Below are 27825 nucleotides of genomic sequence, written 5' to 3'. Positions count from 1 at the left end.
CCTCTTGAGTTTAAGTTATTTATTTTTCATAATCGCTACTAGACATTTGAAAATCAAATTTACGATAACACATATTCAACCTTGTCTTTTACAGAATTAGGAAACACTCTTCTCGGCTCTCTGTTATGTCCTGATGGAAATGTATTTTCTCCCGGGTTACAGGCGGTTACAGTTTGAAACAGGGGGTTTACATTGTAATTCGATACAGAACAACAATTAACACTACAAAACTACCGAGTTAGGTTTAGGTAACAATCCTCTTTGGTAAGGTTTGGTAAAAAAACATCCTGGTTTTGCTTAAAATGACTGCAAAATGTAAACAAAACAAAACAAAAACACAAGAAAAGTACTTGGTTCACATTGGACTGGGGGAAATATTCTTTCTATTCATTTGTAACTTTTGTTAATATATTCTTATTTTTGGGGAGATGGTAGCAGGTAGTGGAACATGTTGGCTACTGATAGTAGGGTTGTCGGTTCATATCCCCAGCTGCTCCTACCGCACGTCCAAGTGTCCTTGAGCAAGAGGCTGAACTCACTGTGATAGGCCCTGTTCACGGAAGACATTTTGACTTGTCACAGTAGCCAAAGCACAGCTGTAAATGATGAAATGAATGACGGCTGAATTCCATTCAGCTGCTTGGATTTCAGGTTCCTTGGTAACGTGCATGCTGGGTCACTGCCACTCTGACTGGGACTCTTTAATGGAACAGAGCCTTTGTTAGTTAATTAGTAACACCTGTGCTCTGTCAAACTCATTGTTGCTCTGGGGCATCATGGTTGCCTCCAAAGGGCCGGTTGTCGGCGGGGGGGGGGGGGGGGGGCTGCTGCTGCTGCTCCTTCGTCGTCGGTGGGGGACTGCTGCTGCTCCTGCTGCTGCTCCTGCTGCCACATACGCTGGTGGAGGTGTGTGCGCGCGGATCGGGGAGGAGCTCCGCCGTGCGCGATTTAAAAAAAAAATTCGCGGGCCACATAAAATGATGTGGCGGGCCGGATCCGGCCCGTGGGCCGTATGTTTGACACCCCTGGTCTAGATTATAGTTGCTTATAATTTCCAACAAACACTCCATAACACACGAACATTCAACTTGGGGAGTTTCCCCCCTTCCTCGCTCAGATTTGATCAGCAGTCCCTCTCAAACACGATGTATTTTATGGGAGATATATCTGTGACAGATAGTGATAGACAGGTGTGTCAGAAAAACACAGCCAAGAATAAAAATGACACACAGAGGCCGGAAGAAGAAAGAGAGAGGGAGATGTATTATCAACAGAATGATGTGGTAATAACTGAACTTGGGAACAAAGAATTTCCATAAATTCATCTGCAGGTTCAGATATGCAGAGGGACTTACAATGCATGCAGGATAAGAAAAGCAAGATAGCAAGATGCAAGAGGAGACAATATTTTACAATACTATTAGAATGAGTAAGAAGGAATAAAAAGAAATGCTAGTTGCATTGTGTTATCATAATGATAACCGTGCTAGAAATGCTTCAGTATTTGCAATGACACCCAGTATTGGGTAATGCTTGTGAATAGTGGTGCAACGGATCATAAAGCTCACGGTTCGTATCGGATCACGGCTCAGAGTCACAGATCGGATCACAGATCAGCACAAAAGTTAAAAGGGAGCAAATCTAACTTTTAGAGATCCCTGATCACATTTTGTTGCCGCGATACTAATTGCCAATCATTGATGATCCATATTGTCAGATACAGATCCCTTTATTGTTTGATTATACATCTGGTCTACAAGGATCCAGACTATTTATTTTGCCACCGTCCGAAAAAATCATTTCAACGACTCTGAAGTCTGTTAAACCATCAAATAACCCTAGAAATACATTCTAAATGTTATGCTTTTACTTTGTTATAGTAATTTATAGTGTTTTTTTCGTCAGAAAAACAAACAATTCAATTGATAAGATAAGAATACAAGAAATACAATATTGTATTTCTGTTGATTAAAACAAATCTTGTTTTAATGATGTATTATAAGCTGCTTAGAGTAAACGGCTCATAATTCATCGCAAATATCTGAAAACATCTCCTTCAAACAACTGGATTTTTTTAAGTTTCTTACAAACACTACATTTTACGAGATTACATGTGAACACATCATGATAACGTTATAATTTATCTTTGCCCACTTCTCATTTTCACTGAACAGAGCCTGAACGCATCATAATGTAACTGAAGTGAACCTTTAATAGCGGTGCTTTAACATTACTAGCTCTCCTGTAGATTTAGACATGGATTGGTTGTTTACAATGTAACATTATCAGAGATCAGAGACTATAAAAGCATGAATGCTGTCGTCCTGATCACAATTTGACAGAATATTGATGGATAACAATCATCGTAATCATCGCAGTGCAGAGCTCAGGTAGATGGGGCTGGGCAATATATCAATATTATATTGATGTTGTCTCAGATTTTGGATATCGCGATATGACAGAGGTTTTTCCTGGATATAAAGGCTGCATTACGGTAAAGTGATGTCATATTCTGAAAGTACCAGACTATTCTAGCTAAACTATTATTTGCATTTACACACTTAGTCATTATATCCATATTACTGATGATTATTTATCAAAAATCGCATTGTGTAAATATTTTGTAAAAGCACCAATGTACAACAATACAATATCATTGCAATATTGATATTGAGGTATTTGCTCAAATATTTTGTGATATTTGATTTTCTCCTAATCGCCCTGCCCTAAAGTAGAAATTACTACATCTTTACATTAATACATCGTTGTTTGCTGCTATATTAAGGCTCTGAGTATTGTATAGAGAACCAGGCCGATGTTTGCCTGAGACTACAGGCAGGAAGCTGGACGGATTATCAGAGATGTTCTAATGCATAGCTGTTGTAATGATGATGCCATGATTTTCGCATTAGAGATTGGTGGGATTACATGCAATCCCTCCCAGATTACCAGCCAAGCAGGCAGAAAGTCAGGCTAGCAGTCCAGCCAACCAGGTATGGTCAGCATATTCAGTCCACTCACCAGGGCAGTCAGCCATTGAGTCACTGAGGTCACCAATGACATAGACAAGAACCAATCATCCAATCGGTCAGTCACGGTAGAATTCATTTTACAACATTATAGTCAGCTACTTTTACAGGAAATGTGTCGGCTCTCCAGTCAGTTAGTAAGTCAACAAGACAGTGAGATAACCAGAGTGGTGGCACGTAATGCGACCAGGTAGGATGGGTGGATGGATGGGTCAAACAGGACTTCACCCGGCGTTCATGTCCCATGTAAAACCAAAAAGTCAACGCTGACTTATTTGAAATTATGCAGAATGCAGAAGTTATTTGAACCCGAAACGTGATCTTTTCTTTCCTAAACCTAACCAAGGAGCTCTGTTGCCTGAACATTAATTGTTGATCTCAGCACGTAAATTGTTTCTGTGGTGGCGGCATGTCATTTTAACACATTACACACCACCCCCAGAGGAAAAGGCCATTTCATGTATAGATCCGGCCTTTCCAAGCCGACCCTAGAGCCGGTCACAGGAAATGTGCCCGGCGAGCGCTGGAGAGCAACCATCGCTGACCCGCTGAGCGGGGTAAAACGCACCACTGTAGAAGAAAGAGGTTGCAAGAGAAAGACGCTCTGACTTCTGTGTCACTCGGACTTTAATAACCTTGTATGGTGATAGTATGTCAGATGTTGTGCTTTCAGTTTATTCTACTGCTCTCAAGTGGCTAAAAAATAATTTAATGCAGCTTTAAAGCTTCAATCTTAAAATGAATTAGCAGCAGATGTTTATCAAGTGTTACTCAGACATGGAGTTCAATGTCTTTTAGCTCAAACCGCCCTTTATTGGCCTACTACTGGGCCCATTATCTTTTCTACTACCAATAGAATAGATATTATCTCTAGACCTAGATGCTTTGGAAATGAGAATGTGGGACAACACTAGAGTCAGTGCCAAGATAACAGTCTGGTGATGAAGACACAACGTTTCATTGATGCAATATTGTCATTTTCCTTTGAGTCTATGAACATTGTGATGCTGGCCTCACGCTGTGCTGACGAGAATATGGGTGCAGTGTGTTGCAAGACATTCAGTACACTTAATGTGGGGTAGTAGTTTGTATTCATTATTGATGAGCTTGGAGGATTATGTAAGCTATGAGCTATCTGTTAGAAGCCATTTTTATTGCCACAGTGGGATTCACAGGAGTAAATCCTCCCGAACGTTTACTGTGTCTGATAGAGTTAATCATCACTGGAGGACAAATGAAAGCAGCATTCAAACACTGTGAAGTCCTGAAGTCCACTCCATGGTCCTGGTAACTGAGAGAGGACACGTTCTGTCTGTATTGTTCTCCCTCAATGCGTTTGTAGACAGCGCTCTTGTTGAATGGCGACTTCATTTTTTACAGAGAGCTGAACTCAAACACGCTCCTGCTTCAGTTGTTGTGGTTGCCATGGTGATCTTGCCTGGGTAAAAAAAGAATCACACTGATCATTCTGGAGACAGAGCGTAGCATTACCAGGAACCTGTGCACTGACTCAATCCAAACAACAAAGCTGTATCTGGGACAGCCGGGCTCCAGGTTTGGGCTTTAAATAGACACAGTACGCTGAAGTACACTTGGGACCAGAGCCGTTGATGTTTACTTACTCTCTGTAAGTAAACAGCAGTTATTATGTGGCCCTTAATTTGATAAAAATAGGTTAGAAAATGGTTCTGAATATGTTTTTTTATGTTTGCTTTGCCAAGCTTATATATTTTTCTTTGTGTGAAGAATCAACTAAAAGATAGTCTTATAATCAAGGAGAGACTTGTCTAGAGTACCAAATCTATGACATGACATCCGGGCTAACAGAAGCTCTATTAGGGATTGAAATCGTGATTTGGTTCCTGTTGAGACCTGGTTCCTAGTTGTCCGCTTCCTTGGAATTGCATGCCTCTGTGACTATCACTTTCCTTTAATCGATGCTCTCCAAATGTTGTGCAGTTAAAATGACGGGACGGCCCAAAAATGTATATAATAAGTGGATGTAATCACTGTGACATCACCCATTGGTTTGTGGACTGACGTTTTGAAGCCTCGAGTTTGGCATTTTAGCTGTCCCTATCTTGGTTTTTGACACAAGAGGGTGGAGCTAAGTACAACCAAATGCTGAGTAAGATATTTTGAGGCAACCACAATGTTACAATTATCTTTTTTATGAACTGAAATTACACTATAAAAGAGTTAAAGTTTAAGACGAAAACAAGGAGAACTCCCAGACGGGACAACACTGTGGTAGCGACCTGTCACCCACAAAGTAGCCCCGCCCTAAAGCATACTCTGCTTTATTTGACTTTAAATGGACCACAATTTACTAAATGAACATCATGCTGTATTGAAGAAGACTTGAAACTAGAGATTGAGACTAGTGCTGGGCGGTATACCGGTTTTAATTTCCCGTACTTCACATACTGTCATACCGGTTCATAGCCGGAACAACTGCTGTATGTCTTCAATAGGCAGCTAAATATATTGTTCGCCGTCAATAGCGTTAATGTCGGCTAGTTATCTTATGTGTATTGAGAGGGACCCCTAGCTTTATAACAATTAACAACCCACAACTAACTATCTTTAACAGGGCCAAACACCACGACACAACAGTCTGTGACACATAAACAATTTGTAACACTAATAATTGTACATTTATAAAATTTCACCGCCGAACTGCATGCTGGGTACAGCTCACTCGCCTGCTATCACAACAGTCTGCTAACAGCTTGGGGAGGCTCCGTCGCTCCAGTAACGTTACATTAAAGAACAGAACAGAGCGATGCAGGATGAACAAAGACAGACCGGAGATGCACCGATAGAGTTTGACACATATGCAACGCTGATTACTGTAATATGTGAGGTATTTGTTATAAATGTACGTTGGTACATAGAGGGTGATAAGAAGCTGTACATGGAGGGGCTTAGGACCCAGGGCAATGTAGGTGAAGGAAACAGGAAGAGATGGAAAACACGCCACACAAGCAGCTGTTCACCACTTGTCACGATCCTGTAGACCAGTGATTCTCAACTGGTGGGTCGCGGGCTTTTGCCTTATGCAGCGGAGTTATTCACGCTCCTTTCCAGCATTTACGGCACTTGTTCAGCGGTGCAGGAAAAACACAGACCAATATGTTGTAAATCATGTCACGTGATGCAGTTTAGCCAATCAAATAAGGGTATTCTGATACGTTTCCTGACTCCAGTGAGATGTACCCACACCGTGACACAGGGGGGAGAGACAAGGAAAGACATCATAGAGCAGAACTCTTGTAGTGTTGGATGTGATAGTCAAATAACTGGATGATCTCTTCAAAGAATCAAATTGCTAAAAAGACCAAAGTCCTTATCCTATGCTCCAAAAACACGGTGTTAAAAGTATCAGCTTAATAAGGACAAGCGTGATAAATTATCACTGCGAGAAAAAAAATACCGTGATACCGCCAGAATCTTGCAAAATACCGCGCGATACACACTTTTGGTCATACCGCCCAGCACTAATTGAGACCATAAACTCATGTCATAAAGTTAGAAGTAGAGTCATTTTCTCATAGACTTCTATACAATTTGACTTCTTTTTGCAACCAGAGGAGTTGCCCCCTGATGGCCATTAGACAGATTGCAAGTTAAGGCACTTCCCTCATTGGCTTCACTTTTTAGAACCGGAGGTTGCTGCCAGAGACTTGGTAGAGAGAAAATGAACATGTAGGGGGGCGATGTAGGGGGGCGATAGGCCTCATCTGGTGAAACCTAACCAACTAAGGTCCTAGGTTTGTGGGAACTGGTGTTTGTTGAAGGCCACTAAACCAGAAATATATAAGAATCATTAAATGAAGGAAAGAACAATAGTAAAAAAAAAATGTTTTTAAATGTACGATCACTGTCTAAAGGGATGTCTATCTTTGAGGCACATGCTGACATTGAAATTTGGCAGATATAAAAGTTAGATAACGATACACATAACATACCAAGCAACGCAGAACTTACAAACAAGTTTGATACAAAGCCATTTTCATAAATAACAACCTGATCAAGATACATACTGAGCAGGACATTTTGCAGTGTAAAACTCTAATTGTGAGTGCTCTCTGTTGGACAAACTATGCAAGACCATTGACACAGTAAATTACCTTTTTTTTGTGCTGCAATTTCTGGTTACTCATCGGCCGTCCTGTACAGGATACAGCGATATCTGCAGTTTGCAAATGTTAATTTGACTTTGAATGAGGTTTTCTTCTTGAACAGAGGGTTCTGGTTTCATTTCGGCTTTCGATAAACCCTGTTTGACTGGAAGGAGTGAAGTAAATAGTAGCATTCATTATTGATATGTTTGTTCTGTTTGGAAGCAATTAAACCAATAAATACCAAACAAAGAGTGCAGTACCATCTTAAAAGGTAGCCCTGACTGTAAGCTAGAGATGCAGTGAGCCGATCAAACGGAGAGTTCAGGGGAAGCGGCAAAGGTCGTTCTCTCCTGCTGAGGGAATGGGCGGAGAATCTGATCAGACCTGACATCATATGGTAGAGTGAAGCCGTCCTCCATCCAACTTCCATCAGCGTGTGTTTGTGATATGAAACAAGCGATAGCAGTCGCTGGGATTCAGATCAGACCTGGCTTCAGACGGCAGAGTTAGGGGAGGATAAGTACAAAATGTCCCCCGTCCATCGTCTGTCTGTACTGCATTAAAACATGGACGCTGTGCACAGGACAGCAGCAGGGGTTCACCACTTAAGCTTTGGGTTTTGAGTTTATCTTGTTACTATTCTTTTGTGTTTGAAAGATTATTTTTGGGACATATTACACCTTTTGTTTGACAGGGACTGTGGAGTGAGACAGGGAGAAATGGTTGCTATTCCTGTGTACATTTCGGTGTGCTATTTTCTGTTAGGACAATGTGGATTAACAATGTTTTATCAAACTTTCAATTCTGCTATCGGTGTGCACACTTTCATTTCAAATGTGCTGTGAGTAGTTTACTGAACTACAGCTAGCTACCACAATCTGAACAGTGAAATGTTCAAAGTTTGTATGTACTGAGAAGAGTGGTTTCAGATATCGCTATCGTCAGTCTATACCAGGGGACTCCAATTAACATTCAAAGAGGTCCAATTAGACAAAAATGTCCTCAAGCTACTAGGGGTGGGGGATCGATCGATTCTTAGATGCATTGTGGTTCTCTCTTGAATGATTATGACTCGATGCAGAAAACTCAATAATCAGAAATGTCAAACTCAATTTTCAACGTTATGATTGTAATAATTCTGTTACACTGGGCTGTCTGTTCCTTACTGCTGCCCCTGAACGCAACATATGTAAACATGTGTGTCTTGTTTACTTTCTAAGCTAGGCTAAATACTAGCTAATACTAATACAATCTGACCGGCGCCCCCTGGCTTAAAAGCTAATGTATTGAAAGCATATTGCTTGTTCTTCTTCTTCCACCTGACTCAGAAAGGGCGAAGTGAATCCCGAAGTAGATTGCAACTTTCATTATTTGGGCCCCTACTCAGTCATTGAGAACCAGAACTTTGGCACTCTGTTGGACACTTTCTACCGAGATACAACATTCAACTCAACGTTTTTATGGACACAGCGATAACAAAAATGAAGCTAAAGTCATGGAATCACTGAGGAAGTAACATGCGATGTATGGACATCCATTGCTACAGGATCTAGTGTCACCGTGCACTTTATAACTATGTAGCACATGTTCCAGAGAAAGCGTTGTTCTTGTATGAGAGCTGGTACAGAATGCTCATTGTCCATTAACAGGAGGATTTGGTTGAAGGAGAAGTCGATATGATTAATTTGTGAATAAGCTTTTATGTCAAGTGGTTCAGAGCATGCTGAAGTTTGTGGTTTTACTACGATGTTTGCTGTTCTCTTGGCAACGCTGGGAAATGTAACCCCACAGTTTACATATCTCTTCTTTTTAATTAATAAAAGATAATGGAATTAAATTGATCTGTTTTTGAATTCTGAATCCTCACAAATATGCTGTTTTAAAAATAGTCCCAGTGAGAAAAAAACAAACATGTAGAAATAAAAAATGTAAATGCATCAAGATGAGTCGATAATTGTTTAATAATGGTGCAACGGATCATAAAGCTCACAGATCGGATCGGCACAAAAGTTAAAAAGGAGCAAATCTAACTTTTAGAGATCCCTGATCACATTGTGTTGCTGCTGATACTAATTGCCAATCATTGATGATCCATATTGTCAGATACAGATCCCTTTATTGTTTGATTTTACAGCTGGTCTACTAGGATCCAGACGGTTTATCTTTATTGCTACCATCTCAAAAATCATTTCATCCGCTCTAAAGTCAGTAAACCATCAAAAATTCTAAATGTTATACTTTTACTTTGTTACAGTAATTGATAGTTTTTTTCTCCAGGCTTGGAACACATGAAACGTTTTGAACATTTACAAGTCCATTATTTTTAAAAGCTCTGTTGTTATGTTGTCTACTTTTCTCTCTTTAGAAAAAGCCACAGCAGTATTTCTCTCACTCCTATCTCTCCTCTGTGTTTGCGTCTCACTCACTGACTCCGGTCACACTGCACAGATTTGATTGGCTGAGTAGCCTCATGTTCCTTGGCCCGCTAAACCAGTCAAAATGTAATAATTCTCAATAATTTATCAGTTTACGACCCGCCTATTAGTGACCTCTGATCTACACAGTTAAATTCCAGTCATAGCTTTCCTGCAAAGTCTGGCAAAACAATTACAAGCACATTACTTGCACATTTATACAACTAATCAACTCAATGGAGGGGAAAACATGACATATTTAGAGCTGTCAGCTGTGTGGACACTGTATGGCAAAAACATGATTTTGATAAACAGGGTTTCATTGTAATATTTTTACTTGGTTTTATAGTTATGTGGGTACATGCACTGGGGAAAATGTACCAATATATGTACAGTATACAGTATAAGTAAACTAGATTGAGGGCATTGTAAATGTCTGCTTACTATTAATAACTATTTACGTGAAAATTGTTGAACCAACTCAGTTTGAAGTCGGTGTTCCACAAATTCAGAAAGTCCAAATACAGGTCTTGAGGTTGGACTCATCACCACCAGTAATACATGCCTCAGAATAAAGTCCGCCTTGTGTTACATTTTAAATTGTAGGTCTTGCCCAAGGAAACGCTGAGCAAAGGACACTGACTTATTACGTTTCCTTTTCAAAGGACACATACAGCCTTGAGCTGCTTCCATCTGCTTCTTTTTGCATCCTTTCTTGTGTCCTTTGTCTCTCCTCCGACTCTCTCCTTTACATAAATAAACCACGCCAAGTGCTTTTGCTCTGAGACTGTCGCAGTGTGAGGAGCTAGGAGAGACGGTGAAAAGTCCTGCATTCAAGGTCTGATTTCATCAAAATATACTTAAAATACTAAAAGTAACAGTACTCATTGTGCTGAGCGGCCCATTCAGAATAATGTATATTTTTGGATGTTATTGATGCTTCAAAGTGTTTATCACTCAATTATTTCCCTCTGAAATGTAGTGTAGCAGAAATATAAAAAAGCAGAACATAGAAATACTCAAGTAATATACAAGTACTTTGTGCTTTGTAGTACTTGTACTTTAAGTACTTTAATTACTTGTGTAAATGTTAGTGGTGTAACCACTGTAACCGTGAGGGGGATCCTCACATTTCTTCATGCATGTGAACAGTGTGAAATAGAGTTTTACCGACAATCGTTATTCAGTAAAATATGCCATCAGGACATCATTGATATTTCTAGTCTCTGATCTCTGATGTTACATTGTAAACAACCAATAAGTGTTTCAATCAATAGGAGGAGAGCTAGTAACGTTAGCAGCACCGCTAACGGCTAATCCATTCAGTACATTATGATGAGTTCAGGCTCTGTTCCGTGAAAATGAGTTTTGGGCGAAGGTAACTTATAACGTTATGATGTGTTCATGAGTAAAATGTAGTTTTGGTGATAAACTTAAATAAATAAAGTACTATGAAGGAGATGTTTTCACAACAACATGAATAGATATTAGAGATGAATTATGAGCTTTTTACATTAGCTCTAATAATACATCTTTAAAACTACTAATTGCAAGATTTGTTTTAATCCATAAAACTACATCTTTTATTTCCTTATCATTTCAATTGTGTGTTTTTATGAAGTAAAAAGCACTATAAATGACTAACAAAGTAAAAGGATAACATTTAGAATTCAAACAACAAAGGAATATGGATCTGCCAATATGGATCATAAATGATCTGCAATTAGTATCGGCTGCATGTATCTATAGAAGTTAGCAAACCATTAACTTCCCTTTGTTGTTTGATTATAGCAGCTGGTCTACAAGGATCCAGACTATTTATTTTGCCACCGTCCCAAAAATCATTTAACAACCCTGAAGTGTGTTAACCATCAAAAATGATAAATGTTATCCTTTTACTTTGTTATAGTAATTAAAGTGTTTTTTTCTTCTTAAAATGATTCAAATGATAAGGAAATAAGATTGTATTTAAATCGATTTAAAACAAGTCTTGTAGTAGTTTTAATGATGTGTTATAAGCTGCTTATAGCTAGTGTAAACAGGTCATGTTTACTCTCTAATATCTATTTATGTTGAGAAAACATCTCCTTCATAGAACTAGATGTATTCAGGTTTCTCACTAAATCCACATTTTACAGATTACATGTGAACACATGATAACGTTATAATTTATCTTCGCCCAATACTCATTTTCACTGAACATCATAATGTAACTGAAGTGAAACTCCGTTGGTTAGCGGTGCTGCTAACGTTACTAGCTCTCCTCTTGGTTTGAACACTGATTGGTTGTTTATAATGTAACATTATCAGAGGTCAGAGACTAGAAATATCAATGATGTCCTGATGGCATATTTTACTGAATAAAGATCGTCAGTGAAACTTTATTTCACACTGTGATGGTTAATGGTAAACTGTGTCATTAATCTGAGGTTCACATGCGTGAAGAACCATGAGGGGGATCAGTACAGATCACAGATCAACAACGGTCTGTTACATCACTAATAGATACTTTTCCTAAAAGTATATATTTTTTGTTCTTGTGAAAAACATTTCATGACAAGCTTGATAAAGGCGAGCGGCTCATTGAACACTGACTTTGAGACAAGGGAACTGGAAGTTAGGGCTGGGCAATAATTCAGTATGATAATTTTTTTGTTTTTCTATGAAATCATATCGAGATTAAATCATAAATCGAGATACGATGATGCACATTTATGTTGTCAAATTTCTCAGAAAATCTGAATTGATAAAAATTATGGGAATACCCCAATGTAGTTAAATCAAACTTATCTTAATGTGATTACTGTATTTGTGTGCATGCATGTAACAACATAGTCTGTACAGCTGGGCATATTTATTACATGTTTTCTTTAATAGTTCACTTGAAACTGTTATGTTTTGCACTACATGTTCTAGTTAATCGAGAAGCTATATCGTGATATGTATCGTCATCGAGATGCCACATCGTGATATAATTTATATCTTTATCGAGATGCCATATCGTGATATGTAGCGAAACCATATTGTGATAACTAACTCTTTTCCAGGTTTTAAGAGTCATTTCTGCAGCTATCTATTCAACATCAGAAGCAAAACCACATATGAATATATTACCAATCTAAAATATATTGTGTTGTCCTTTAACCACATTCCAATAAAAACACAAGATCACACTCAGACATTTGGAGCTTGAATGTCAATACAATAAGAGGAAGTAGAGGGGTGAAACGATGAAGTATAATTTACTGCAGAGCCTGAACTGTTCTCATTTTACCTCCACTGTTTGGTCTCCTTCACAAAGAGTTTTTCTCATCTCGTCTCCTTCCCTTGATCCCCTCTCACTTTGAAAACACGGCACAGGACACAAACGCAGCACAGAGCCACATTTGACAGATCTGCACAGTTAGTCATCGGTCTGTTGAGTTAGCCCACTGTCTGCACCTTTCGCTCATATACCGACGCCGTGTGTGTGGATAGGTCGACACAGTATGTTGTCAGCAGTAATTTAAACCGACACTCATCAGAGACACGCTGTGCATGTGCGTCGGAGTTTGTGCCTGTCAAGAAGGAGACAGTGAGAAGCAGCTGAGTCACCATGGCGACTGGCTGGGCAGCCATGACTTAACATGTTAGATGCAACGAGTCTAAGTTACAGTCATGTAACCATCCACATAAACTATTTCCATCCTCTAATCAGACAGAATCCCTACTGTCAGTGTGTATCTGTATTGTAAAAGGACAAGAAAAGGAGAAAAGTGTTCTCAAGCCACAATTTCAACTAATTCGACTGATGCATCCGCAACTTTCAGAGTGGACATTTGTGAGCTCCCTAATGGACTCCTAGACACATCTGAGCTGTCTACTGTTAGCTCCTAACTTAATCAGGCCACTCATTGGTCCTCTGTGTCTGCTGCCATTGTCATCGTAGACGTCAAACTAATGTTGCACGGTGTATCGATACTAAAGAGGTCCCGCGGTAGCCGTACATTAAAAATGATACGATTTAGCATATTTTTAGTATTGATACTTCATTAAAATAGCGCGCGATCAGAGCGCACTCGCTGTTCCACTTCCTGTCATGCTGCCGGTACGCATTGACTGCAAGGGGGCGGGGCTGCCCAGCGCTCACACACGCAACAGGCAGCGCTCACTCGCAGCGAGTGATCGCAGGGGAGACATCAAGTGCAGGAGGTTTTGCCGTGATAAACTGCGTATAACAAACTGTTAAAGTGAACAGAACGCGCTCTCGCACTCGACATGTGAGCTACTTCCTAGCTCTTCAAAGTAAAAGCACTTCCTGTTTCATGCTATTCACAATAAAAGTAAATCAGGTCAATTAAGCTTCTCACATCTACAGCTTAACAACATAAACAGTGTTACACAAGCAACATGAACTATATTAATTATGTTATGCAATTAAAACAATTCACAACACATACAGAGACCCGTCTGCAAAACTTGTTTCAAAGCCACACAGACCAAGAGAGGCAACACGTCAAACATGGCAAAGCACCTTTCAGACAGACACACCAAACTTTTCAAAGAGTTCAAAGAACGACAGGTAGTTTTCATTAATATCTTGCTGTAGGCTAATACTAATATTAATGCCATTTGTTAAGTGTTCAAAAAGCTGGGCAGGGACAAGCTGGTAAAAAAGGGAACCATACAGATGTTTTATTTATTACTATTATAGATAAATATATCAGTATCGTATCGTATTTATATCGAATTCTGGTATCGTATCGTAAGTATCGGGTTATTGGTATATTATGGCAGGTATCGTATTGAAGTCATAATTTTGGTATCGTGACAACCCTACGTCAAACACATTCACACTGAAAAGGAGTAGTTCGTCATTTTAGCATCCAACCGCACACATTTAATGGATATTGGATATTAATGAGTGGAGGTAAAACAGTAAACAAGAATAGGTCCTAAAATCCTCCTTAAAGCTGGACTAGACAACTTAACACATTGATTAAAAATGATCTAGAGTGAGGCCATTAAACTACATGTGATCAAAATGTTGGATCCAGCCGGATACCATTCATTTGGCGATTTGTTACAATGTTACAACCGGCCACCAACAATCGATGAGTTTGCCACGTTCTATAAGCTCTCAAAATGTCAAGAAAGGAAATATTCTTCCACCGGTTTTCCTTAATAAACAAAATTACAAGCGTACACCTTCTGAATTCAAGTTTCTCTCTTTCACCAAACTAAGACAAACTGCCTCGTTAATTCATGGTAAAACCAGAGAAACAACATAAAACTCCCCAATACCGTCCTGGTTAGTCATTCTCCAGTTTATCATTGGGTCGAAATAAACATAAACTTCAATAAAGATGTGAAAATTTGCCGTCTCTGCACGCCGCTCTCTTTGGAGGCAGACCATTACATTGGGGAAATAAAATTATACAAATTGACCAAAAACAACCAAATGGCGATGTACTAATCACCGATAGCCAATATATTCCTCCAATCGCCCAACCCCAATATGTACGGGGCGGCTTATGCTCGTTTGGAGCTAGTTTGTTTGACGTTTTGTCCGACCACATCAGAGTGTTGCTAGTCGTTCCAAACAGCAGCTCTGCAGGACAAAAGACAGAGTTGATGTTGATGAGAGCGGTGACAGTTAGCTGTCAGATGCTTAAACACCATAAAACTCTCCTTCCAACTTCGAAATTGGATACATTGTTAAAATTCAAATATTGATCAGTGCATCTTTAAGTTGTGTGTATTTTTTTTTATGACATCCTTAATCCTCACCAGCAATTATATGTGTTGATACTAATACATACATATATATAATAATCACACCTCTTGGTAGTTTTTCTTGTGTTTTTCTTCCATCCATCCATTTTCCTCCGCTTATCCGGGGCCGGGTCGTGGTGGCAGCAGGCCAAGCAGGCTGACCCAGACTTCCCTCTCCCCTGCAACATTTTCCAGCTCATACTGGGGGATCCCGAGGCGTTCCCAGGCCAGCTGGGAGATATAATCCCTCCAGCGTGTTCTGGGTCTTCCCCGGGGTCTCCACCCAGTTGGACATGTCCGGAAAACCTCCAGTGGGAGGCGATAGGAGGCATCCTAATTAGATGCCCGAACCACCTCAGCTGACTCCTTTCGACGCAAAGGAGTAGCGGCTCAACTCCAAGTTCCCTCCTGATGTCCGAGCTCCTCCCCCTATCTCTAAGGCTGAGCCCGGCCACCCTACTGAGGAAACTCATTTCGGCCGCTTGTAGCCGCGACCTTGTCCTTTCGGTCTTCGGTTTTTCATCCAGTATGACCGTATTATTACAGTGCACACACACACACACACACACACACACACACACACACACATACACACATTATCCTTCATCTGATATCATCTGAGGTCTAGTGTCAGCAGGTTTATATGGAACAGCTCAGCACTCACTCTCAAGTTGCAGTGCAGCTGCTTTTAGAGGTGAATGGGTAAACTTGTACATATAGTCTGAACCCACTGAGGTGGAGCTCCAGCGCTCACTCTGATCTTTCACACTGTGCATAACACATGACCTTTTTGAACCTTTCACGTGATAACGCTGTAAATCTGTACATTTAAGTGAGAACGTAGGAGAGGAGATAACAAATACAAAGTACAGAGTTTTTGGTGACGTTCATACTAACTACGTTCACATGCACAAAATTACATCCATAAAAACAACAATAATACTCCTACTTGAAGTTGATGCCTAATGAAAATGAGTATTCCACTAATATTACCGTTTACCTGCAGCCATGCATACTCTTATTAACTCTTTCCAGCGTGTGACCTCAGCCTCCCTCCTTCATTCCTTTAACCACCTTCTAGAAAAGGTCCTCGTTGCTGTATTTGTTCATATCCAAAAACCTGTTTATATCCAAGTCCTTCATGCTGTTTAAAAGTAGGTGTGTTATTCATTTGAGCATGCATCTGTACTTCATCCAATATAGACGCATATTCCAAATATTCTGTTTGGACGGTGTCCAAAACATGCTCCTAATAGCAGAATGATATCGGCATAAACCACATGTCTTATCTGGAAAGCTACATTGACAATATCCAGACAGAATATGCTGTTTACATAACAGGTATGATAATATAAAATATTCTCGTATTCAGAATAATAGTAGAACACTAGTGTGCATGTAAAGGTAGTCAGTGGTCAAATAGAGTTTATCTTCAGTCTTTTTGCTGCTCAGATGAAAGAGATGTTCAGTGAGCTACCTGAGGAGACTGCCCTCATGAATCAGACAAACCGATGACTGCTCGTGAACACACAGTTGCTTCAGTGCCAGTGATTCTCCCTGGCTACACTTTCACTTTGTTCTTCCTCTTGATGCCATTTATTTTTGGATGACAAAAGCACAAACGCTCCCTGTTGTTCTCTCCCTGTTCTCCTGTCTCGGTGCCTCTCTATCCCTTTAACTGTGCTTGAACCCTCCAGCAGGCTGGACCACCAAACCCAAAGCCTCTCGCTGTCCTTCAGTGAGGAACTGAAAGTGCTGCGTTTATCATGTTTACGCTGAGCTGATACAAGCCTCGTTAAAATCTAGCAGGAAAAAAAAGATGCTACGTCGAGAGGGAAACGAAGAGTTTTCTAAACTAACGAAATTTATGGTTTGATTCCATGGAAGCAGGAGCAGGTGGCCACCAACCTCTCCAATCACAGCTGGTACATCATTGGAACAGACTCCATTTGTATTGGACTGTGACTCATCACTGTAGCTCAGCTAGAGAGCCAACATGCATCACACCGTGGCACAAGATCAGCCTGAACCGTGACGTCTTCTTGTACTTCTGTCTTCAGTATTTCACAAATGTCCGATCAGTCAGTGTCAGCAGGTCTTTTGTCTTGCTCGACGGCACATTGGCAGTAGTTGAAAGTGGTGTGGACAGACAGTCCACATGATCATATTGGGCCTCACACAAGAACCACTCATGTGAACAGATTCATTCTTTAGTGGTACCAACGAGTGATTTAAAGGCACAGTGTGTGTAACGTTATAGGGGAATCTGTTGGCAGATATGGAATATGATATTAATACGTATGTATTCTTTAGTGTGTTAACACCTGAAACTAACAATCACTGTGTTAGAATGAGCTGTTTATATCTAAACGGTGATCTTACAGATTACTATATAATATCTGTAACATTATTTTTACTGTAATGTGAAAAAAAGTTCTCCCACACACGCATGAGCACATAAATATCCACAAAATCTCTCTTGTATTTTTATGGAACAGTTATGTGTTTGATGTCCTGCCAATCTGTGGCCGCTGTGTGTGTGTGTGTATGTGTGTGTTTGTGTTTGTGTGTGCTTGCGTGAGAGCTGTCAGTGTTTGGGAGGATGAGGTGATTATGTAGCAGAAGGCTGTGTTCAGAGAGGAAGAGGTGGCGGATGCTGGAGCAGGGGATTGTGGGTACAGATATAGTTTTTAATCCCTCAGAGTGCAACAGCTGTCTGCACCCAACAACCCTCATCATCATCATCTCTCTCTCTTCCTCTTTCACACACACACACACATAATGTTTTACTTAACACCAGTTACACTGTGATACTTCTGATTAAAATTCATATTATGTCAGAGTTGCGTTGCATTTGGCCTTCGTGACATATCAGCTTTGAAGCTGCATTAATGCCTTTCTTTTGTCCACTTTGGGGCATCAAAAAACCTGAAAAAACAAAACTAACACATGATTGTCTTAAAAAATTGTTATGGCTAATGTGTTAGTAAAGCAGGCGTAAAGAACCGTGATCTTTCATTTGGAGTTGTGCTTCTGGCCACCTGGTGTATGTTAGTTGGACATTTCAACACGTCCTCATATCTAAACAACTGAAGAAGTCGTTTGCCAATGACCCCCAAAAACCACATATATGAAGGTTGGAGAGTACCAGATTCAAACACGTGGTTAACGTTGTGAATTGAAACGAAACTACTTGGTTAGGTTTAGGAAAGGATCATGTTTGGGTTAAAATAAACGTCTGTTACGTAACTTATGGACATACAGTATGTTGGGTACTTTAAGTAAGTTAACTTATGGAAGTGTGATAAATTAAGTCATGTCTCACAAGAGACACAAACAACGGTCTTGTGGGTGAAAGTCGCATGTTTGTTTTGATAGCAAAGTAGCAAGTACGTTACGTACACATAGTTGAAAATGAAAATATGATTGCCAGATTTGCCACCTTTCATTTTGAGTAATTAAGATACTATGCAGTTCTTCATCGGGTTAATAATGGAAAACTTATAAATGGTAGAGTTAATCGGCCCATCAATGAGCTCCAGTTCTCATCGATCCTGTGGTTCTGGAGGATGTGTCACTTATCCAGGTGTAGTACAGGCTTTACAGTATCCTTTTTTCAGTCTAGTTCAAAAATGCCGGGATACTTCGCCTCCCAAGACTTCACAAATGTACTTCTTTTTTTTCATTCTGGTGCATCTGGTACTCACGCACCAATGCATGTGCCGCATTGTCTGGTTCTGGTTCTGCAACAGCAATATTTAAACATCACTAATGCAACAAATATTTTAAACAATATGAATTTTGGGGTGAACATTGGGCTTTTTGCTGTCCCTATTTTTCCATGTTAAAAAGTAGTTGTCACTGAAGACAACCAAAGTTTAAGAATTGGTTGCCAATTACTCAAAATCATTGCCAGAGGCAACCTGGCAACCCAGTCAAGCCCCGGTACGTGACGTAAGTAAAGTACGTGCATTACGTAAATTAGGTACGTTACGTACATGGCGTATGTTAACTGTGTTACAAATATACATATGAGGACTTAAAGAATCCTCCAAAATCTCTCAGAAATCTTAATTCAAGGTCACTCACAGTGCCAGTGATATTGGGACTAATGAGAGGCAGAACGGGTGAGAGAACACAAAGAACACCAGCTCCAGGCCACTGAATATTCCGACTTATGAAACCTCTCCAATGGAGCGATGAATATTGCAGAATAATACGCTAAGAGGGCAATAGAGGTTGGGAAGCCTCTATTTGGGATTGGTTCCTTTTTGGAACTGGAGCGGTGGAATTATTGAATGCATTATGAGTGTGTGTGTGTGTGTGTGTCCACTGTACTGTGTCCTTCCCCTGAAACAATGGCCTACAGTTCCACTCCAGGCCTGCTAGCTCTGTACTGTACGTCCTCATACTGGCTGTGTGTGAGTGTGTACTTGTACATCTACCTTTGTGAGGACCAGTTTGAGTTTTAGACCGTCAGATTGGGACTGCAGCTAGCGATTATTTTCATTCACTATTAAACTGTCTATTTCACAAATGGAGTCATTGTTTGATCTGTAAAATGACAGAAAATGGTGAAAAATGTCAGTCGGTGTTTGTCAAAGCCCAAGAATACGTCCTCAAATGTATTTATCTGTCCACAACTCAACGATATTCACTTCACTCTTTTTTTTTTTTTTTAAGTAGTTGCCGATTAATTTCGATGTTTGGGAACTAATCGATGAATTGATTCATCTTTACAGCTTCACTTCAAAGTAAAGACATTTTTGTAAAGTGAGGACATTTTGTTCTGTTCTCACGTCAGATTTGGTTTTCAGGTTAGAATATGGTTTAGGTTGGGGTTAAAGGTCAGGCATTTAGTTGTGACGGTTAAGGTGCTAGGGAATGCATTACTTCAATGAGTGTCCTCGCAAAGATAGAAGTATAGGGAGCGTGTGTGTGTGGTACAGTTGCTGGACAATGACAACTTGTTTGCTGGTCGGGTGGATGGAGGGACAGACACAGTGTTGGGACATCGTTTATCTTTGTGACATTTAGCAGATGTAGTGAAAAGTGTATCCCAGCCACACTCCATCTTAAGGGTAGACAGAATTGATCTAAGTTGATTGAAGTTTTTATTGATGTGTGTGTCTGCTAGCGAGCTGTCAATCACAATAAGCCCCACCCTAAAGCATACTCTGCTTTATAGTCTATTTGACTCTAAATGGACCATCATTTACTAAATGAACATCATGCTGTATTGAAGAAGACTTGAAACTAGAGATTGAGACCATAAACTCATGTTTACAATGACTACAGAGGTAATAAATCAAGAGAGAAGTAGAGTCATTTTCTCATGGACTAAGTTTAAGTCACTTCACTTTTCATTCAAACAGGATTCTGACTGACAAAAACACTTAGCAAACAATAAAGGGATAACTAGTGACGGGCAATAGATCAACAGAATCACTTTGCTTTCTGTGATTGAATATCAGAGAACTCAAGGATGAACTGATCAGTGGTCACTGTGACCTCACAAAACACGTTTTGAGCCATAATACAATAATTCATATGCTCATTGTGACCGTTTCAAACAAATGTGTAATAGGTTAAAATTATGAAGTGATGCAATTTTTATCAGACATGGATGTAATGTCACTGGTTGGGGGAGGCAGTAATTCTATCTTTAACATGTTTTTCTAAATTTAGCAGGAAAAGCCTAATGGCAACACACACTTGCAGTGCATGTCACACATGAAAACACTGGCAGCCATTGTTCTCTGTGGCAGTCCGCACACAGAGGATATATGACCATCCTGTTGCCCAGCGCCAACACCAAACTATATGATTTGGTGAATTATTTTAGAACGACCGGTCATTTGTTTCTATGAAAAGTTCATGTGTATTGTGGTCACTAAAAGAAACATAAAGAAATCTTTTTTTCATGGCAGCCAATGAATATATGTTGTTTTATTGCATTACTTATCTGGACTGTTTATTCCCCTTTGTGTTAAACACAGCATCAGGAGAATGACAGCAGGGCACACTCATTGTGTTTTCATACCTGAGTAAATAGACAATTATAAAGCACATCGTATACACAGACAAGAAAGGTTTACAACCAACTCTGCAATATTAACATTTTCGAAGTTATATCCCAGTTCATTTGACAGACACTAATTTAATTCCGTTTCAAGCTTTGACTCTAATTACTAACATTAATACATCTTAGAAAAGTGATTCCACTGGAAAGCATGTCTCACTCAACTGAACTATGTAGAACAGTGAGAGCAGAGATGCAGGTAATAAAAACACATCACACAGTCCACTTCCTGTTCTGAGGATTTTTGTTATCAGGCCACGTCTGCGATGCGTCTACAAATTGTGTGAACTAGGCAGTCGCACCACTTCTCAATATAAAGAGAGATGCAATCACACCTCCCCTTTGTCTCTCCAGCAACAGGACTATGGACCTGAGCCTACGAGACGCTCTGGGTGGGGGCGGAGGTGGGATCCCAGGCGGGGCCCCCGCTGAGGCCCTGCTGAAGAGAGACTTCGTGGCCTCGCTGGAGAAGGAGAGCTACGATGACAAGGTGGGGGAGACGGTCTCCAAGAGCGACTACCGGCCCTTACTGGACGGAAAGGACACCAAGAGCGGTCAGTCTCCATGAGCGAGTTCTGCTTCTCTCTAATGTAATGTTGATCCCTGAAGGGAAGTTCTCTTTTCTGGAGGAGGTTCGAGTTCATGTGGCTGGTAGGCATTTAGAAAAAAGGATATGTTTACATCACTGGGCTTGAATTGAGGTCTTCTCGGTGAAATTGTGAAGTATCAAGATGGTAGGCTGGCAGACCATGGTGTGTTCACTACACTCATAAAGGACCATACCGGTGTTTTTTCCATGTTTAAGCCAAATAACCACTCAAATTCAACCGTCTAAACACACGATACTCATGATTAAAACATTCTGGTGGAGATATGTGTTCCTCCTGCACAGTTCAGTGTTGGATCAGCTAGCAGGAGAGAAGTCCCACCTACGAGGGGTTCTGATTGGACGGACTCTGCTCCGTGTAGCACGCCATGCATCTGAGGGATGAACGCAGAAATTCGTATGGCTTGTTCATCTGCTGCATCTCTGCCATGCTCTGACAGCGGTTCCAAAATACAATGCTCATGATAAGTGCTGACAGGAAAGAAATTCATTTTAGTGTAAAGTATATTAATCTCACTGTAAAGTCACTAAACCACCATAACTAGCTCTAAAAGTTCTGATGTGTGACTGTCTGACAACCCCTTTAGCTGCTATAGCTAGCGTTAGCTTCCCCAATGCACAACTTGTACGGTGATGAGATTAGAAGAATGACATAATGTGCTTTAAAGATTGAGATTGATTCTGTCACTACACTAGTATTAGTCCTTTACCATTGACAACTACTGGGCTAAGAGCTAGCTACCTAATGCCATCCGTTTATCTAGAGAAAGATCCACCACATACAACTTTCTTTTCAAACATTTTCACACTGAGTGGTGTTTCTTTCTCCACTTAATTCATTTTGTTCTTTCCAACGTTCTAGTGATGTAACAGACTGTTGTTGAGCTGTGATCTGTACTGATCCCCCTCACGGTTCTTCACGCATGTGAACCTCAGATTAATGACACAGTTTAACGTTAACCATCACAGTGTGAAATAAAGTTTCACTGACGATCGTTATCCTCCAATATTCAGTAGAATATTAGATCAGGACATCATTAATTCTCCTCTAGTCTCTGATCTCTGATAATGTTACATTGTAAATAACCAATCAGTGTTTAATCAACAGGAGAGCTAGTAACGTTAGCAGCACCATTAACGGCTAATCCATTCAGTTACATTATGATGCGTTCAGGCTCTGTTCAGTGAAAATGAGTATTAGGTGAAGGTAAATTATAATGTTATCATGATGTGTTCACAGGTAATCTGTAAAATGTAGTTTTGCTGATGAACTTGAATAAATCCAGTAGTTTGAAGGAGATGTTTTCACAACAACATAAATAGATATTAGAGATGAATTATGAGCCGTTTACACTAACTCTATGCGGTTTATAATCTTTAAAACTACTAATGACAACATTTGTTTTAATCCATAAAAATACATTCTTTTATTTCCTAATCATTTGAATTGTGTGTTTTTATGAAGAATAAAAACACTATAAATAACTATAACAAAGTAAATGCATAACATTTATGGAGCTCAAGCGCAAATTCAGTCAGGAAGACACTAGCGGGTAATCTGTGTCTCTCCTCTCCTTGTAATTACTCTATCAGCTGATTGGGGGCGTGCACTTTTAACTATCCAACCAGATGCGGCACAGTTTCCTTAAGCCAATCATATCTGTGCGGTCAACTTTAAAAGTGTTTTCTCTGCTGCTGTCAGTTGTCATTTCAGCTAAGCAGACGCGAGGCGATACAATTCCCCTTACCCTTTTAAACATCTAGTTGTGGGTAACTGAGACAATGACGGATCCCGACTTTGATCGTTTCTGGAAGAGTCGGGTCTCAACATCGATGTTTAGCCGGAGCCGGCATTCAGCCCGCCAGGTGGCCGGCGCAGGAGCACTCGCCCAGCGCGGCGCAGCAACTCCCCACAGACAAGCAAGAGGCCCTCTTGGCTCAGCTAGAAGTTCGCGGTGGTATCCGAGTAAGGCTAACAGTTACTCGCGATCAGTCGATCCATCGCCGGTGGGCGCACCGGAAGAATCAAGCTCATTCCGAGCTCCGCGGGCGGAGTCGCGTCCCGTACTCTTTCTCCACCAGCAACTCCTGGCCTCCATTGCAGACAACACCGTAATTTCCACTGGGTAGCTTCATCCACTCCGTCGATGCTGGTCTTCAATCTCTGGTAAAAGATGCTGCTTCTATTATATTAACATCGGCGCCACCAGGACTCCATGCGGCAACCAGTAGCCATGTTAAATCAGCTCCACAGGACAGTTCAGGCTCCTCGCGGTTTAACAGAGACTTTGTTTCCGTGCCTCGTCATTTACCGACAAATGAGGAAATCATGGGTCTGACACACGTCTGGAGCTCCGGAGCATCACTCATTTAATCAGTATGATAGCGCCTGTTCCAGTAGTGGAAGTGGAGCGTATTCACGAGACTACAATCATTATGAGCGGGAATAAACACAACTAAGCAGCAGTTAAACTTAGTTTATCATCTCCGTCGTGAAGGGCGCGATGTGTACTCGCAGCAGGTAATCACGGCAGGCGCGTGATGCGGGTAGGCCCGCAAGTGGTCACGGTTTGGTCATGCACCTCCGAATTCAATCTGGCACGGGCAGTGCTCATGATCAATGGTATATCACAAATAGTGCACTGATAAAACACTGACATGTCTGGGGATTATAGGAGATGGGCCAATTCGTTTGAGATGCTTTAGAACAGCAGGGTTTAATTTGAGTAAATGTTTGGCAGCCAAATCCAATAGTTTACAGGATATTTAACCTTTGTTTCTTTATGATACATGTAATACTTTACTTCTTTCCTAACAGGGCTTGGCTAAGGCGATAAGTAGTTCATGAATATGAGGCTACAGCTGGCTACAATCCCTCCTCGGCATTGTGGAGGTTGGTTCATGGCTTGTGTTAGCTATACCAACATTCTATGGGTATATCTATGAGCAACACTCATCTTTTATTCTTCACAGCCATGTTGTTTGTACGCCTCTGGTGTTTTAGAGAATAATAACGCATAGAGCTGGGTATTGAAATAGAGTTCTACAAAGTCCAATTTGAGAGTTCCTCATGCAAAGGTCCGGAACATCAAAGTGCGTGATAATTTAGTCCCATATAATAGACGTAGCCCAACAGTTGTATAAACGTTTGTATGTAGCCAGCAGCTGATTATTAAATCAAGAAGTCGAAGGAATATGTCAGGTAAGTAAGGGTTGCTTTTATAGTTTAAATGACATAACAGAAGCTTTTTAAGAACTTGCATCTTAAAAAATAAAGCACCTAATTTAATGGAACTGTATCGCTACGCAGCGTTAGAATTCAGTGCAATCATGGTGACGCGATGTAAGGAAAGTATGACATTACAGCGTATCTTAAAGAGGATTGTGTGCAGCAACGTTATTTGTGGTTTAAACCACTTGGTTCAGCTCTATTCCTCTTTTTACATCATAGTTGGGCAGTGAAATCATGCGATAGGATTCCGATTATTGGGCTCGTAGCTCATATCAGTACCTCCCTATTATTTTGGCGTGAGTGGGTGCGTTTGCTCAAAAGATGTTGCTTAGTGGCGCTTCACCTGGCTGCTTTGTATAATCGTAATGGTCTCTGGACATATGAAACACACTGGGTTAAACTGCAGGGGAGGAATGGACATGTAAGAGTCTGTCCATATTGGTTAAGGTGGATTAGTGGCAAAACATACTTGGACATTTATACATCAAGTCTAATTGCCTCAATTCAAGCTCTTCCCCTAGGGATGCGCTTTTCCTCTCCTGCTCGTTGGACATGGCATCTTCCTTTTCCTAAGATGCACAATCTACCTTGATGACAGGTGCTGCACTGACCTGCGTGTCAGATCGCTGTGCAGTCACTGGAATGGTCTAACATTCTACAAACAAGCTGGTGATTTTCGCTGATTTACTAAAACGTCGACACGGATGCAGGCCATCCACGGGTTTTGGGGGGTTCTGTCAAGGCCTGTGGTTTACTAGACACAAAGGGTAACTCAAGCTCATTAAAGCCTTAAAAATGTGTACGGTAAGTGATGCATATAACTGGTGGTAGTGTCATGTTGACTTTGTTTCCGGCATTTTTGCATGTCATTTAATTTGTCCAATAGCATTATCTCATTCATGCAAAATGTTCTTTATATTATCTCTAAAGCTACCTCTCGCATTCTATTCCAGTGGATCTTCGCATCACGGTATAAGACCTTGGCTCTCTAGTCTGTTGGACTCACATCATTGTGGTCTAATTGGTACGTGACTTGGCTGGTAACTCATGGCTTAAACACTCCAAATGCGGCGGTGCTGCACAGTAGTTGTGGTGTAGATAGACTGGGTTTTGCCCTTTCAAATCCATGCTTAAGTTCCTCTGGGTAAGACCTATTAATCGCTCCACTATTCTTACCCCAGGTAACATTCCTTTATCCAAAACGTGGTAGCAGTTGGAGGTTATCCTCACTAGACTCAACTTCTCACCTCAGCCACACTCTGGGCACTCTTTTTAGAATAGGGCTGCTACTTCGGCAGCTAACCAAGGCATCTCCTCTACTACCCTACAAAATTGGGTCGTTGGTCATCCTCTGCCTTCACGTCTTACGTCCACTCTGATCTCAACACCATCCTTGAGAAGCAAGATCATTGAAGCCTTAAAATCCGGTAAGGAATGCATATAACTGGTGGTGGTGACATGTTCACGTCGATTGTTATATTATTGATAGGTCATATTATTAGTATCGGCTCATAGCAGGGGATAGCATTATATCCTTCTGAAAATGTTCCTTCTAATAACACTAAAGATATTTCTCTAGCGTGCTAATGGATAGTCTCTCATCACGGTATAATACCGTGCCCTCCCTGCTGTGTTTACCTTACTCTATTTTCCTCTGGTGTGACTCGACCGTTTTCCCCATCTGATTGGTCTAACACTGTTTCTCGTTCTCCTGGTCTCACGTGACCTGGCTTAACGTGTCTGTTTCCTGGTCCGACGGGACCGCTTTCCATTCCCAAAAGAAAGATGGGTCTGAGGTGCCCTATTTCTCATTTCCTGGTCCAAGTGAAGAGAGACCGGTCCAAGGACACAATTTCTAGTTTCTCAGTCAGAATGACAACATTTCTAGTTTCGCGGTCCGAATGTTGTGAGACCTGTCAAAAGCTTGACATACGTTCTAGTTTCCCGGGCGGCCCGGTCTGGTTGTGCTGAGGCAGCAAGACCCCCAACCATGCTGTTCTGCGTTCTCCCTTGAACCCCCCTATTCTGCGCTGTGGTCTAAACGTGACCCCCGACTATCCTAAGCTGCGGTCTAACCTGACCCAACTTATCCTTGTCTGCGGTCTAGCTTGACCCTCACCTATCCCGTCCTGCGCTCGGGCCCTCCGCAGGGCCGACCCACCATATATTTCGGGATCTGTTGAAATCCTACCATACTTCACTATGGCCTATCTAGACCCGCACTATCCTGTATCTGCGGTCTAACCTGTCCTAGTCTGCAGTCCTTCGTGACATTCTTCTATCCTTGGCTTTGACTAACCTTGACCTCTTACCTCTGGTCTAACATCTACTCACTCACGTTCTAGCCTTTAATCCCCTCGTGACTTATTTTCTATGTTCTTAGGAAATTCACCACAGCAGTAAGGTATTTATTTATTTATATAAATTTCTTTTGGGGGATTAGGCCAAGGCATCTCCTCTACTACCCTACAAAATTGGGTCGTTGGTCATCCTGTGTGCGTGTGTGTGTGTGTGTGTGTGTGTGTGTGTGTGTGTGTGTGTGTGTGTGTGTGTGTGTGTGTGTGTGTGTGTGTGTGTGTG

At 40.9% G+C, this 27825-nt stretch overlaps 1 protein-coding gene across 1 annotated transcript in view; it reads left to right on the top strand.

Annotated features, from left to right (window-relative positions):
- Window positions 1-21770: 21770 nt before the first annotated feature.
- LOC306706121 (uncharacterized protein) overlaps window positions 21771-27825 on the top strand; it is a gene marked incomplete at both ends in the record, with an annotated part of 89793 nt that continues 83738 nt past the window's right edge. Inside the window, one exon of the mRNA XM_079173031.1 lies at window positions 21771-21960. Coding sequence (XP_079029157.1) covers window positions 21771-21960 — 190 coding nt within the window. The remainder of the gene's footprint in view (window positions 21961-27825) is intronic.

The sequence above is a fragment of the Pholis gunnellus genome (genome assembly GCF_910591455.1).
Source record: "Pholis gunnellus genome assembly, chromosome: 14".
In the NCBI taxonomy this organism is placed as follows: domain Eukaryota; kingdom Metazoa; phylum Chordata; class Actinopteri; order Perciformes; family Pholidae; genus Pholis; species Pholis gunnellus.
The sequence above is the reverse complement of the archived record's forward strand: the minus strand, read 5'-3'. Positions and strand labels throughout refer to the sequence as shown.